Raw genomic sequence first — 16638 nt, forward strand, 5'->3', positions numbered from 1 at the left:
ATACTAACATGGCCTTCAACAAACAGTTGGACATACTCTTGTTCATTCCCAGTGCATTCAGAAGAACTGAGCCCTTAAGTGAAGTTACAGTATCGTGGACGGAAATAACAAAGAAACGGGGGAAAAAAAAACCAATTTGTGCAGCTTTGTCTGAACTGCGCTCATGGTGACACAGTGTCCCAGAGTGTCCTGTCACAGTGTGCTCTTGTAGGGAAAGTCATGGGTGGGTGACAGCTGCGTCAGAACTGCCTGTCCCCAGCTGTCCTGGCACTCTCCTCCCCCCGTTGCTGGTAAGATCACTCCCTCTCCTTTAAATCCCTGATAGGTTTCTGTCATCAGCGCTCTCCCAGTCCCGGCTCTCTTCTCTGCCTCCTCTCCACCACCCTTGGCGGATGACATTTGTGTGAAGCTGTGAGTGTTGGTCCTTACATAAGAAGCGGGAGAGCCTCGAGAGCTTTGTTCTGTTCCTCTGTAATCAGCGCAAATTATCGCACGGCTGTGCTGCCTCTGCAGGCCGAGTCTGTGTGTGTGTCAGAATGGGTGTGTAAATGAGATTTTGTGTGTGTGTATCAGAATGGGTGTGTAAGTGAGACTGTGTGTGTGTCAGGGTCATTCTTGTGGTCCTGTGTGTATATATATATATATATAATTTTTTTGTAGTCAAATTTTTAAAGGTAAAATTAGAAGTAGGCCTATAAAATAAGTCTGGAATTGTGTGTATTCTGAAAATGTGTATTGGCAATGAAGCTGGACAGAGATACAGCAAGAATGTATTTGCAGAGGCTAGTTTTACACTGCAATCAAATGCCGATCTTTTAAGCCATTTAGCATGTGTAGTCGTTAAAATTCAAACAAGTCCATTAAAAACTTCACCTATTTATTAATGAAATAAAGATCCCATTTTCCTTCAGTTATGAACAGTTGGCTTTAACTGACATACAATGACATGAAAAGCTTGTTACAAAAAGTGGTGTTCTGCTTTTACAAATAATGTCATGTGCTGTTAATTGCTGCATATTAAGCTTCAGATGGGAAGGATATTGCATACACTTTCCCAGCAAACAATCCAGTGCTGGTAAGAACCGCTGTATATCTTCAGTGTTGTTTTGAAGGCTTAATCGCTTTTCTGACACAGTCACTTAACACTGATAGCGGCACAGATTAAAGGAAATGAGCAAACACTCCATAACCGGCGGATTTAAATGTTTTCATTTAAATAAACAGAACAGCTGTCACAATTACAATGATTTCTCTACTGTGAGGAGAGAGCGTTCACCAGAGCTGTGTACTGTCCTCCTGCTACGTCACCTCCCCTGTGTGTGTGTGTGTGTGTGTGTGTATAGATATATATATACACACAAATATGTGAATGAATTTCAGAATGCAAGAGTGTACCACATGAGAGAAACTGTGTAAAACAAGCGTTCAAATACTTCTAGGCAATCACTAGTCTGCCCTGGTGATTGGCTTCCCCGTACAAATCACTGTTACGCAAGTAACATCCAGGTGTAAATATTTCAATGAAGTGCCCTTGTGTCAGACCGGCTCCTGGCTCATTCAGAAGAAACTGTGGTTCTCCTGTCTGTTTACTGTGCGGGTGGCGCTTCAGTTTGCGGAAGCTCCTTTCTGTTGGTGTCGATTTTACCTTAAAGCAGCCACTGTGTCTTGGCGAGGTAAAGATGCCCTCTTCTGTGTTGCCGTGGGTACTGTGCATTTGAGCTCAATTTGTTCGAGTATCACTCTTGCATCAGTATGTATGGGTTTCCCCAGTTGATTCAGGTCTACACTCGCCAAGACTGAGAAAAAATGGTTTTCTGAACATTGGCTGAATGAAGCTCTTCCATTCTACTGTAGCTGAATAGTGCACGTTCTGTGGGGGCCATGACTTATCTAATGAATATCTTATTAGAAATTGGAGTATCTTTGAATTATTCTTGATGTCTCATAGTGATAATACTGGCAGGCTTAATTTTAAAATGTAATTTTAAACTATATTAAAGTTAAATGGGGCACAAGCAAGCTTGTGAATCTCTGTATGTCATTGAAAGATCATTCAGTAGGAGCTGGGGAGAGGTCCTTTTGGGAGACATTACAGTCAGTATGACCTGCCTTCATCCTTCACCTGCAAGGATCTCCATTTTGGATCTGACTACTGACTGAATTTTGTTGTGCTGTTTCTGACAAAGGGGGTTTCTGCAAAGCCTGCTGTCCTCTCAGTGTGATGGGCTTGCAGTTGCATGATACACAGAAACTGGCCTGCTTTTGTGTGTTGTGGGTGGGGTTATGTGTCACATCATGGTGCAATAACTCTGGCAATTTGGCAATGGCCTCATGAAGGTGAAAGCACTTTATTCTGATGTTCAGACCCTAAAGAGAGGTTCTGCTGGATAAGGAAAAGCTAAGCATAGCAACTGATGAATAACACAGCAGCAATCCTATTGGACATTTTCACAACATCAACAGGAAGGTCTGCACTTGGACTGAAAGTCAAACTAAAACATTTGTCTAATGTATAACTATAGCGAAATGAAAATGAGATACCATACAGCAAAGATAAACGGTAAATGTTTGCCCCCATTGTGGTTTTCCAGTGTTACACATAGGGCTGTAACTGACTGTTCACCAGATTACAGTGTATGATGGAAACAGACTGCCAGTATGTTTCCTATGATGTTAAAATATGGAAAAGACATTTGTGATGAAAGTGCATGCCAAGACAACACAGAGGCCGCAAAGATTCATTTATGCAAAGATGCAAAGAAATAATCACTTTTTATTTCCAACAAAGGAGACATCTGACATTTCATAATTTGAATTATAACATTAAAATAAGATCAGGTATAAACTTAAACATGATGATTTGTATGTATGTATTGTGATGTATTTGACGCTTTGACTGTAGCTGACTGTGGTCATTTAGCTGTATCCAAAGCCCAAGAACAATCATAATACTGATTGTCTAAATGTTTTAACATTAATTTTCATAATACACTATCAAATGCATATAAATGTTTAACAAATGCTTGACTAAACTCAGTATCACTTTTTGTGGGCTGATCACAAAAGGCTTGTAGATAAAAAGATATTTTTTTCTGTTTAAGAGGCATAAACAGTTTTTCTGACTGTGAAATTAGACAGAAATAATACAAGGTAAATATTTACCTAATACTAAACAGGTGGGCTTTCAGTCTCACCGAGGTTTACCTAAAATGAGTGGAGACCTGGTCATCCACTGTGGGGATGCTGGTTTTGATACAATGAGGCTGTTGATGGATGAGGGATGTAGTCAAATATTTGGGAAATGTAGTTCTCAGACATGGGAGCTTTGGGATGGAGTCAACAAATGGAAAGTGTCAGTAAAAGCGTGCGGCGCAGGGGGTGGGAGGGGGAGATGGGTAATGGGGTTTTTTGCATAATTGCGTCCCATAGGTGCTTTCACGAGAGCTGTTTTGTTTACTGACACACTGACAGCTCCTGACGGGCTGGCCAGCGATGTGAGACAGGAGCACTCACGTGTCAGTCACTGAAGGGTGTATGTGTCTGTGAGTGGGTGCGTGAGTGTGCAAGTGTGCGTGTATGTAATGTCTGTATGTGAGTGTGTATGTGTGTGTGAGTGTGCATGTGTGTGCATGTATGTGCATATGTGTGCATGAGTGCGTGTGTGTATGTGTGTGTGCATGACTGTGTGTGTGTGTGCGTGTGTGTGTGAGTGAGGGTGTGTGAGTGTGTGCATGACTGTGTGTGTGTGTGTGTGAATGTGTGCATGAGTGTGTGTGTGTGTGTTGTGGGAATGAGGGTGTGTGAGTGCGTGCATGACTATGTGTGTGTGTGTGAATGTGTGCATGAGTGTGTGTGTGTGTGTGTATGTAAGTGTGTGTATTCTGCTCTACTTCGTCTTTCACTAGACGCAGCCCTCTGCCTCGTGTGGTTCAGCTGCCATTCAACGACACTCATCAGGAAAATAAGGAAGGAAAAAAACAAAATGAAAGGGGGGAGAGGAGGATGGAGAAGAAAGATGAGGTGTCTCTCTCGGATGGAGGGGAAACAAACAGCAATCACTGTAGCATGGCTGAGAATCCTGGGAGCTAGCAGCATTAATTGAGCTCTCTCTCGCTCTCAGCCTTGATGGAAAAGCAGACCCACTTCCTGCAGTTACTGAATAATGAGCAAGCATATTTAGAGCCTATAATAGGATCCGCATCTCTCCCTTTGAATGATGGGAGTTTCATGGCTCCTGACAAAATGGAATCATCGTCTTTGGCTCTAAAAATGTAATTCAGCCTTGTATAACAAGGGGTGGTTAGAAAACGCCTTTGACAATTTAAATACCTCTGAACGATACAGGGTGTTAGCATGGATAAGTCGTAGCACTCTCATGAGGTTGCTGAAACAAAGCTGTGAGAACTTTCTGTGTTAACTACAGTAGGATATGAATGTAAAACAAACCCCAGCAGAAGTTATTTATGAAAGGATCTGTGCTAAGCCCTCGAAGAGCACAACTGGCAAATATAAGTTGTGGTCTTATAATTAAGATTAATACATTGGTTATAATATTTATTATAAACTTCATATAGATCACATATCAAACTGATGTTTTAATGTAACATTAAAGTTTAGGAGCTTGTTGACTAAAATCTGACTCCACATGGTTGAATAAAATATCACTTGTCATGTCAGAGAATGGTGTGTTATGTGAGAGAAGAGTTCAGAACTCCAGAAGGTTTCTGGCAATGTCCTCTATATTAATAAATATTCTTTCGACATATGACTGTATTTCAGTTCATGAGTGGATATTAAATATGTTAGTCATAAGAGCATTTCCCCTCAAATAGTATAACTGTTTAACACTAACCTAAGCACAGATATGGTTGCCTGGATACTCACACTCAAGTGTGATAATTTTCTCACTGTAATCAATTTGCTGTCTTATTCTTCGACTTGTGCACAGTGGGAGGCACCTGTTTCTCTTGGGGTATTTTTTTTTTACATCACTTCTCATCTCCACAGACACGGAAGACTGCTGTCCTCTTCATTTTAAATCAACACTTTTCAAACTCCCATAATTCCAGGGCTATACATATGATGCAAAATCAAAGGCACAGAACTAGCTGTATGCAAGTGTAAACACTACTTGTCACTACCTCATATGATTGTCTTGTAACCTTTCTATTTGTGTATTGTACCAAATGTTTTTGTGTGGCTCTCACTGCTATTTTAGACTAGCTTTCTTTTGAAAATGAGATTTTATCTTACTGGAAGAACCCAATTAAGTAAATAAAAATAAAATGTATTTTTGCAGGAAGACTAGCAGAGCAGTAATAGATACATATGCAAAGAAAAGTACAATATCTAATCTCACAAGCAACTGGCAGCATAATTTACAGCCTTAAGTGACCACCTCAATGTCCTAATGGAATGCAAAGCAGGAATGAAAGGTGTAGAATATTAAACCCAATTCTAAGCACAAATTACTGACTACACTGAGTCCTGTGGAAAGCTATAGCTACCATGAGCTTAGTAAAACATCAAAGCTGATCTGTACTCAAAAAATTCTGTTTCTGTCTGTTTACATGCTAACAATTATAAAATGCTGTACTGACCTAATTAAGGAAAACAAAAAATGGGAATGCCCAATAAAGTTTGTAAGTATGTTGTACTGGATCTTGTTTACTGAATGAATTCATACTGGAAATACTGGCCAAACACAATCATAGTAGTCTCATGTATAGCGCATTCAGTATCAATGGGCAGGCAGGGGAAGGAGGGATGGGATCCCTTTCTAATCTCCATTTCCCCATTCCCCCATTTCCAAATTTCCCCATTCTGCCTGCCCACCTGTCTATCTACCTGTCTGTCTACATGTTGTTCAGTCCAATAATGTACTGCAAATACGGTTAAATGTATGAATGCAAATCAGAAATGTATGACAGTGATAATTTCAATATGTTGACTGACCTAAAGATATATTCTCTAGATATATTCTCAATTTTTATGCGTAGCTGCCTATCTGTCTGACTCTCTCTTTCTCTGTCTACTTGCCTGCCTACGGGTCCATGCAACAGGATAGCTTTATCGACAGCTTTGGATGTCGCTTGGTGACTGCCTTGGGCACGAGGAGGACATGGCCGCATGGTCAGCTGTTGTGAAGGCGGCCGCGTTAACTCAACGGAGTGCCGTTAGTCTGAACGTGGTCTACCAAATGCAGAACATCGCATCGATGAAACAGAAAAAGTAACTGTGGGCTGCTGACTGGCTGTTATTTTAAATGGGTATGAGAAGTATTGTTGAAAACGCTGCAACGTCTGCATCTGTGCGTTTATTTCTCTTCTTATACGCACCCATGCAATTTCATCCTCGCCGCGCGTATTATGAGTTACTCTGAACCGAAGTAAAATTCTTTTGAAAGGCAGAAAGAGTTTTTATGATTATGACTGTTTTTTTTCTGTAAAGATTCTTATTGGAACTCTCCTGCCTCACCTAATGTCCTTAATTACTTTTGTAAGAACAGTAGCTAATAAACAGGCAAACAATTTTGTTTAAGCATCATTTCTGAAGGCAGCTATTCAGCGGCATACATTCATACCCGTGCTTTTGGAAAATATCTGTTCTCACTGTTTCATTGTCAAATTGTCCTCGCGAACGTCTCTTACTAATAACACTTTATATGCAAAAACTTCCCATTACTTTCAAGTGGCCATACTTGGAGAAATTGACACAAATCTCTGCTCAGCTTGTAAGGTATTCTGTTTTAAATTTATCGGCATCGTGTTGTTCTGAAGAAGGCCGAACGCGCCGACAGCGCAGCACTCGAAGTGAGAGTACCGCCGTTCCAGATACGCAGAATTACAGCGCGTGGGAGTTCTTTCTTTTCACCCTCAAGTTGTTCAGATACACCTGTACAAGTGTTTAAGTTCATGAGGGCAGGTGCTGGTTTTTTCTTGTTCGAATGACTGTATGCAGGATATTTTTAGCGTCGCTGAGGACTGAAAATCCGTCAGAGACATGACAAAATTTCATAGTCGGTTCGTTATTGACCCAGCGTCTGCACTTGTAAGAGACATTCTAAGACTCTTGCTGCTTGTAAATTGTAATAATGATTCTTTCATTAACAGAATTTGTAGGCCTAATGGTAAATTAAGTTTTTAGTGAGTGTGGACCCCCTAGTAATTTAAAGGTGGCCTCATTTGGTATAGAAGCATAATTTGGTACCCCAACCAGTAATCCACACAGTACTGCAATGCCCAATCAATGGCGCAAAGATTTAGTGCTGACCGATCGTAACACAGCCATAGAGGTCTCACCCAACTTTTGACTGCAGGCCCTGGTGCACCCCTGGACAAAAAGGATGACTGACAACCTGAGTGACCAACCAATTCTTAACGAAGGGGATCCAAGTAGACTACGTAACATATTTGTACGGAATGAGTCCGCACTTGACTTGGTTACATAGGGACCTCCAGTATATAGGCTACATCACTTCCCTTTTAGGCCTGCTTGTTGTTACCATTCTTTATTTTAACAAAGCCTTTGCTCCGGTTGCTTCTGTAAGAAGTTTAGTGCAGACGTATTAAAATAAATCTTACCACGCTACGTGGAGAAGCGGTGCGCTGCTGTGACAGTGAAAGTTTATGCAGTTGTCGGAGACAGCCTGGGTACTTTTGTGACCTATTATTGAAAAGAGAAATCATAATGAGTGAAAAAAATACGTGATTGGTTACCAACCCGGATCAATTAATTTACGCTCAATACGGGGTAATATCGATGACGTAATTGTTTCTTGGCCGTATCACCACGCCTCTCTGGAAAAAAAAGCCCAAGCACTCTGTTTTTAGTGTATGTGGGCGTGGTTTATACACTGACGTCAATAGAATTGGTTCGATGACGAGCCCCGCTCCGCCTCCCGTGGGCCAAGGGAGGGGGACGGAGCCAGCCCGAGCTGATCCCACGTGTGACGATTGCATTCCCGGCTCAGTAATATTCTCTTAGCGGGGCTTCGTTTAGCTTTTGCTGTGTCTGTGTGTGTGTTTGTTAGTTACTCGCTATAGTTGGGTTAGCTATGGAGGGAGACGGGAGCCAAGCCACATCTGGAAACCCAAACGATTCACAACACGACCCGGGGTAAGAAAGCGAATAATAAAGACACTTTTATTTCAATTATTTTGAATGTATAAATTAAAACACTCTGTTGATGTACCCATGCACAACCATTTGTGTTACCTTCCGGATGCAGTGCGCTTCACCTTTGTTTGGTTATATTTGCAAACGGGGCCTCCCCCCTTTTTCAAGATAGCTTGCTGGGTCTAGCCTTAACAGCACTCGCTGTCGCTCTGCCTTCGATTTTGCTCGCTTTTTGTAGCTAGCTAAATAGTTAGCAAGCTAGCTACACGTCAAAATGGCCGATCTGACATCTGGACTCACTTCTGCTCTGTTTTCTTACAGTAAAATGTTTATCGGTGGCCTCAGTTGGCAAACCTCACCAGGTGAGAAAATTATTTGTTCTGAATTTGCTGGCTTTCGGTGTTGTTGAGTTGTGTTTTGTAGCGAACCGACTCTTCCCGTGCTAGTTGCGATGCGCTGTGTGTCGTACCGTTGGGTATGTTCTATGTACCTTTGCGCGCAAGGTTATTTTGATTTCCAATCATTCAAGTCCTCTATTCGACCCCTGTGTTTAGCAGCGGTCCTGTAAAATCACACGAACACTTCTTTGACAAATGCACGCCTATTAACCAAATGTTTTCCCTCTTCTTCTCTGTACAGACAGCCTTAGAGACTATTTTAGTAAATTCGGTGAAATCAGAGAATGTATGGTGATGAGGGACCCTACGACAAAACGCTCCAGGTAAAAACAAAATGTTTTTGTTGTTCGTTTGTACTTTTCTTTCGTTGTGGGATATTGCAGACGGGTTTATGCTGGGTTCGTTATACAACAGCTAATGCAATAGTCGATGATTTGTCCCATGTTCTGCTTTTACAAGCAGTTAGCTAAATCAGCGCTTTGCAAAGGTAACACATTTTGACATTGACTTGGGACTTTGATAGAATGCTTTCGCTTTAGCCACGAAGACGTTTTTAAAGACGAAATTATTGTTCTTAACTATCCATGTTTATCCTCTTAGAATATGTTTCGCTGTATTTATGTAAGCTCTAAAAAGTAAACAATCAATGACTCTATTGCTGTAGTGTGCGGGAGCAATGTACCTAGCTAACCAACGAACGACGGCGTATTTGTTAAGCGTGGATATATTTTCTTATTTTAATAGTTGGGTTTTTTTTCTTAATTATTTGCTAGCTGTGTTGTCATTCCCTGTCTACGCTGGCTGAATGTTTCTGTGTTTGTTTTACAGAGGGTTCGGGTTCGTAACGTTTGCGGACGCTGCCAGTGTAGATAAAGTCTTAGCGCAGCCACACCACGAATTAGACTCAAAGACGGTACGTTTGTTTTTGTTGATGAGCTTTTTACAGTGATGTTTACGTGTCTGTGATTAACCTGTTTTCAGTGCTCTGCGGGATTATTCCATTGTTTGCACAAAGCGTTGTGTAGTGACATTGACATCCACACAGCAACATTCTTGACGCAAATAAGTGGTTATGCTTTCCAAGTCATGTTTTTGCTCCTCGTCTCGCGACTTTTTTAACCCCTGCATCACAGAGGTAGTCAAGGCACAACAGTAATTTAAGTGTAAGGTTCACCAGAAAAACATCAACTTTGTATGTATATACATACGTTTTTGCAAGAAATTATTTGGGCATAAATGTTAGTCTCGTTCTCATGAAAATGTATAACCGTGTTAATTATCTCAAAATATTGTGATTTTTAATTTAATAAACAGTGAAAATACGAATTAAATTTAACCCCAATTTAAATGTTATATTGTTTCCTAAAATATTTCGCTCATAATGAACTTTATCCTAACATTTCTTGTTATTGAACTTAGTCTTAAATTTTGGCATTGTGATGTAGACGGGTACCAAACACTCGCTGGCCCCTTCGTTGCATGACATCCACCTGCACACGCCGCTCCGGTGTATCAACTCCACGAACTCACTGTCTTGATACTTACAGTTTATATCACCGCCACTGAATCAAGTAGAATCATAGACACCCCTTCAACTTCCCTGCTCACAGAATGCACACTCGCCGCGCGATTCGGGGGCAGTTTACCTCAATTTTCACAAATGAGTTAATGAAAAACAATGAAATTATGGAGACAGAAAATAGATTAAATTGTTGCTGCAAGTTCAACGTTGCCTAATTAAGTTGCAAATTCAGACCGACAGCTGGAATGGAAATACCAATGCAAATGTAAACACACGTAGATTGTAATTATGTTCTTTCTAAATAAATAGGACTATTTGATTATTACTGTTAATGTGTTGACCTAATGCATAAATGATATTGTTCTCTCTCTCCCTTGGGTCAGTTTGTGCAAACTGGTTAAATTGCAGTAAGAATACTAAAATTATTCTGAGTAAAGAAAATTAAAAACTCCCTTCTTTCTTTATAGAATAGCTTCACTATTATGACCTTTATATAAATATATCTCCACAATTACCTTTATATAAATACCGTTACATGATTCAGTAGAATCATGCCTCTTGGAATTATTTGATAATTATTTGGTAACCTACAGTTATATGTTAACTGAAGGATAAATAGATGCAGTTTTCCACTGGCTAAACTTGAGAATATTTTTGTTCCATAAAATGATGACAAGTGTCTCCAAAAACAAAAGTGTAAATTACCTTTGTCAGTTTTAATGTGCTGAAATTTATTGCATTTAAATGCAGTTAATATCCTGATTACTGTGTTCACAAAATCCAGGATGTGAAATGCTTTTTGATGTTATATGGAGTAATTCAACATCAACATCTATAAGTATTGAGAAGGTATTTTATGTGGGGGGGTATTACTCTAGTCCATCTCTTCATCTGTTAAATATTATATGTTGTGTGTTTCACTCACTTGTAATAACATCTGAGAGAGAAAAATTGAAACATCCACTTCCTGTAAATGTCTAGCCGTGGCATTGATGTAAGAGGAGCATACTTTAATGTATTGGACTGCTTTTTTCAGACATGCATTCACTGTTGTTAATTTTAAAAATGTCACAGATTTTGACAATAAAGATTGAATATTTGAAACAGCTTGATTTAAAGTGATTTAAAAAAAAAAACAAGTCTTGAAGTGTTCTCACAGCGTGTGCAGATGGAGGAGACGCGTTCAGCTGAAACCCTATACGCCTCAGATTTTTTTTCTGCTTGGCAGGTGGTGATATCCATTCTCATCTCCTCCACACACACACACACACCACCTCTTTTTTTATTGAAACAATGCCTGCTGGAAAAAAAGAACTGTTTTGTTTGTTGCCCTTGACGTGAGATTTTCAGGTGGGAAGATGTTTTTCAAATAGATGTAGAAAGACAAACATATTGCACTTCAAAGTGAGCCACACATGGATATGGAGAGGGGAAAAAGGCTATGAGCAGCAGTAACTAGTTGCATGCGCAGCTGCTGCTCTGACTGAGATTGGCTCAGAGAGAGGGAGACGGGACGGTGCTCATCAGAGAGATGTCACTTTCCCTCCTTTCAACTGCGAGAAGGCGGCTCCCGCCGTCTGAGGCACATTTTGGGAGTGCGGGGGGCACCTGCGAGTGTGGGGCGCGTTCCGGTTCTCCACGGAGAATGCGGTTCCCGTGGTCACGGTATATTGTCATTTAAATGTGGATTATTCTTGCGAATGGACTGGTGTTGCTGAGCGATAAGGGGGCGATAAGACACTGGGGAACCGTGGGGAATAAATGCTCTGGTTTCATGAGTTCAGAAATAAATAAATAAATGAATAAACACCCCTCATGCATGCACTGTGAAGTGTTGGAACCGAAAGCTTTGATGTTCCAAATTGTGTGTGTGTGTGTGTGTGTGTGTGTGTCTGTCAGTGTAAGTGAATGCATTCTGGAAGAAAACTCCTCTTTCTCAAGTGCTGCAATAGCTATGGGATTAGCAAGCAGCTTGGTTAAGTATCCCTGTAAAAGCATGAACTTTTCCCCAATTTTGGCTATATCCAGGTCTGTATTTATGAAAAACAATTGAGTGGTAGGTTAGTCTGTTCTGTTTTGTGTAAGACTGCTTACAAAATGACTTAGCCCTGTACAGCCCTCTGAGGTACATCTGAATGCCTTCATAAATTTATATCGTACATACAGGCTCCTCATAAGTATACATATTTTAAATCATTTTGAACAAAGTAACCCAGTATTAATTCATGTTCTCTATTTGACCAGGCAGCATCTGAAACTACAATTAATTAAAAAAAGGGAATTCTTTGGGGAAAAAATGATCCAATTTCTGAATGCATGTCTGGCTGACTGAGAGGAAAGGGTTGGATAAACAAGGCCGGCGGGAATGTGGGTGACGTGGCCACTTCCTGGTGGATGTAAGCTAGAGGCTGGGACTAAAATGGGACATCATCATTGAAGTGTCTGAGATTGGCTTGCCCCAGTCAGTGTCAGTGAGCTCTCAGTACAGAGGAGGACTGAGTGGGTGTGTCCTACTGCCCAGGGGAGTCTCCACCCCCCATATACCTGCAGCCTCTGACCCCACCCAGATCTCCCCCTCCTGACTGGTGCACAGTGCCCTAGGTCACCTGTTTTGCTGTGTTGCCCTGTGATATTGTTGCAGAATTTCTTTTTTCTTCTTATTTTTTCTTTTCTTTTTCTTCTTCTGTTGTCATGGTTGTTATGCATGTCCTGTGCTCTCTTGAGGCGATATAAACCTTAAGACCTCTGCAGATCCAGAACAGACCACTCCAGACTGAGCTTGGCACTGAGTCTTTTATGCTCCGTTCTAGAATTTGTGGGCCTTTGGGAAAGGGGGCAGGGGAGGGGGGACCTCAGACCATCCACCCTACTGGCTCTGTTGTGGGGAGGGATCTCAGTCTTGGGTGTATGGAGGTTTGAACAGGTCACAGTCCAATCAGACTGGATTGAGGTCCTAAACAGTGTGGTCAAGGGTGGCCATGTGGTCCACTGAGGAAGGCACGCTCCTGTAGACTCCCAAGGCTGCAAGTTCAGTATCTGCCTTGTACCCTAGAGCTTATGCAGTCTGAAAAGAACACCCAACAGGGTGAGCGATAACGCATCATATATATGTGTAAAGGACTTCTGCTCAAGTAACAATAACAAAAATAGTAGAGACTATTGTCTTGTGGCCGTCTCACATACATAATATCAACAGCTACTGACTGTTGACACAGTTTTACAGCTCGGCAGGTTGTCATGTCCCATGAATCGGGTGCTGCAGATGAATTTGTGTGCTGGCGTTTGTGTGCTCCGGCAGCGTTTCTAGGAGTGAGGTGTGCTTACACCTCAGCAGAGCTGTAATCAGCGTGTGTCAGTGCTATATTTGCGCTCTGTTCAAAACGTGAGCGCAGCCTCATTTGTCAAATGCCTTCGGAAAGAGATTTCTTGGCACGGCCAAGGGGATTAATGCATCGTTTATTATTGTCATAATGGCTATCATTACAGAAGTTGATATCGAGAGTCGGGTTTGTAGCTGTCGGATTTGCTTGAACCTACACAGCAGCACAAACGAGGCTGTGTTACGATGTGTGTGGCTGTATTAAAATGTTACCTTGCCAATCAGATCTGACTGAGGCATTTCTGCCGCAGTTATAGAATATTATTTGGCAACATTGCCGGAGCTACGTCTGTAGCTGTTGGCCTTGCCAGCAGAAACACACACGGGGTATAATAGATGGGGTAGGGTGTAGTTTTGCCTACGCTAAAAACATGTTTTCTGCGTGTTCAAATGTGTAGGCCCAGGGATTTAAGTGCGCTCTCGGGCAGAATGAAGCAACAAGTACCAAGATGTGTAGAGGAGGAAATTAGCCATCTGTAGTAGAGTTTAGTAATCATTTGACTGGGTTTGTTTGAATAGGGCTAAAATGGGTGCATGAACCCTGGAAACAAGGAACCACAACGGAAAAGCCTTTGTGTGTCGATAACTTGATGTAGCCTTCAGGAGCTCTGTTTAAGAGCTGTTTTCTGTAGATTAAATGCCATTCCAGCTAAATTAGAAAATGGCAAAAGTATATTATTTTTTCCTGCTAGAGGGCAGTAACCAAAACACTTCCTTGAAGAGAAATGGAGGCACTCAGGAGTGCCTTGATTTTTAAAAAGGCTTTACAGACTGTGTGATTCTTTTATTTATTCACTCCAGTTGAGGCCTAAATTTTTTTTTCAGAGTGTAAAATTTCCCTCCGCCTCTTTCTTTTTTAACGAATAAGGAAGTGGAGCGCAGAGCCCCATGCTGTATATTCATGTCTAATATTCTGCTAATGGTCTTTTTTTCTCTGGAGTCACTTCTGCCTCAGGAAAAAAGATGGTAATGTGGAAAAAAAATCAACTTTGTCCACCGAAGAGTGCGGTCTATTCATAGCTGGTGCTGGCCGGTGGAGGTAATTGCTCAAACGTGCCTTGATCCACAGGCTGCGTTGCAGCGTGTCGGTATGAGAATGTTGTCATGGGAAGGGATGGCTGGGGACCCGCGTTTTGCAGTGCCTTGTTCCTCGGAACATGGCTCGCGGGCCGCTCCTCTGCAATTTTTTTGTTGTTGAATCTTTTTGATCAAACCATGTGAAATGAGTGAACGTTGTGTGTAACAATATAACACAGACAGTAGAGAAGTGCAAAAAAATTGCATGTATAGCATGCTGTTTTTTTCAGAAGCGGCCCTCCCGTATTAAACATTTGATATCGATTATGAGTCTCGAACTCGGCTCTTGACGCGGTGCATTTCCTCTTACTGAGTCAGTGATAATCTGTGGGGAAAAACGCCAACGAAGATCCCTTTAACCACAGCCGAGCAAATCTCCTCCCCGTGTTAAACACTGGGAATCCATGAATCAACACTGGAAAATAAACAGATACACACATAAATATACCGGTGCTTTATGTCAGAGTGCCACATAATTGGATTTAGCAAGACTTAAAATGTACTGTTTAGCATTTGTTGCCTTTAACAGCTCGAGGAAAAAATAATCTCCTTTGAATTCACAAGGAACTCCTGGGTTTCTCTTATGAGCCCTAAATCTGAAACGAATAAGCAGCGCTTAAATGCATGTGACAGCGATATTTGAAACACTGGCTTCTTTCCTCCAGAACTTATAAACCTTTCACCTTCACGATCAGAGGCCGGCCTGGCTGGGGAGTTGGCCCAGAGGCTGTAATAATGTATGACATGCTGTTGGAAGAGCTAAATAAGCGTGTTAGCAAACGCCTGCTGCCTTGATCTGAGTGCGGATCTCTCAGAATCATACATTTACAATCCCTTTGGGATCTTTCTGTATAATATATATCAGAGAGAGTACCAGGGGGAGGGGGGGTATTTCTGATGTCAATATCAATTCAGTATCAAAAAAGGCAGGTGAACAAGCGGTATCTCAAACGATGGAGACACAGACGGGGGTAGGGCCAGGCGGCAACCGAAGAGAATGCTGTTTCATCTGCGTTTTCATATTCTGGGTGCGCCGTTGTTATTTGTTTTGGCAGATGTTGTTTTCTCTGCACGGATAGGTCGGCTTCCACAAGGTAATTGAGGTCGAATCGGTTATGCTGGAGGCTAATTACTGAAATGAACCATCACACTGTGCAGAACGACACAGGTATGCTGTGTCTGCAGGTACAACCAAATACTGAATACCTGTTTAAACTACCTGTTTTTTTTTTTTAAAAAAAGAGAATGCTTCGTTAAGCTGGGTGAAGATCTTGTGTTTGTGTGATCATTACATCAGACATTAAATTCCCATGTTTGATTTGAAAGAGTTTAAGGGGGTTTTGCTGAGTCTCATTGGCTGTGATGAGGTTGTGGGTAAATTTAGCCTGATTGGTGGAGAGCGGTGTTTTAGTGTGTGGCCTGTTTTTGGTTAATTCTGAAAGACAAGCTTCCATAAACATGCGCTTAAAAGGTGTGGATAATTAATGAAGGTAAAAATTCCAAACAAAAGGGGTTATGCAGAGAATGAGTTTTGATTCTGGTTTCTGTAAAATGGCTGGATTCCCCAAAAACACAAAGCTCATGTTTAACTGTGAGTGTAATCTTCTGTTTCCTGGACTTTTGAATATGACAGTTGTAAGTATTAGCAGAGAATATTTGTGCGAGTTTGAGACAGTCTGAGAGATTTTCTGCCAAGTCTTCTCATTCTTTGCTAATGCTGTAGAACTGTGTTGTTCATTTTTAAACACTCTCTCCCCTCTCTCTGTCCCCTCCTGTCCTCTCATTCTTTCTGCAGATCGACCCCAAAGTTGCCTTCCCCCGACGGGCTCAACCCAAGGTAAGAGGAAGTGGAAGGGGAATGCTATTGGCTTTGGTTTCGATGCTCTCAGAAATCTGTGCGACACCTGACTTGCGGATGGCCTTTACTGTCAGGAAGAGGCAGTGACTTTTCAGTATTTCCAACCCCCACCCCCCCCCCATACACTGTGTCCTCTGTCAGGTAAAATAGGGAGAGGAGCTTTGTGTGAGCTGTTAAGAGGCTGAGGGGCATCATGTCTTTGGGTGGTGGTGGGTGTGATGGGGGCTGCAGGGTGGAGCTGGAGGTGTGTGGATGTGATGTGAGTCTACTAGGTTGTCATTCAGGT

The 16638-nt window shown here is 41.6% G+C and overlaps 1 protein-coding gene across 6 annotated transcripts in view; it reads left to right on the forward strand.

Annotated features, from left to right (window-relative positions):
• The first annotated feature begins 7927 nt into the window (after positions 1 to 7927).
• The window catches only part of msi2b (musashi RNA-binding protein 2b), a 204444-nt gene continuing 195733 nt past the window's right edge, over positions 7928 to 16638 (forward strand). For all 6 annotated transcript variants that reach the window (XM_036536439.1, XM_036536440.1, XM_036536442.1 and 3 more), the window contains exons 1-5: positions 7928 to 8118; positions 8440 to 8480; positions 8758 to 8839; positions 9345 to 9429; positions 16290 to 16331. In XM_036536439.1, the coding sequence (XP_036392332.1) occupies positions 8057 to 8118; positions 8440 to 8480; positions 8758 to 8839; positions 9345 to 9429; positions 16290 to 16331 (312 nt within the window). In that variant the 5' untranslated portion in view covers positions 7928 to 8056. The remainder of the gene's footprint in view (positions 8119 to 8439; positions 8481 to 8757; positions 8840 to 9344; positions 9430 to 16289; positions 16332 to 16638) is intronic.

The sequence above is a fragment of the Megalops cyprinoides genome, chromosome 9, assembly GCF_013368585.1.
Source record: "Megalops cyprinoides isolate fMegCyp1 chromosome 9, fMegCyp1.pri, whole genome shotgun sequence".
NCBI classification, from domain to species: Eukaryota; Metazoa; Chordata; class Actinopteri; order Elopiformes; family Megalopidae; genus Megalops; species Megalops cyprinoides.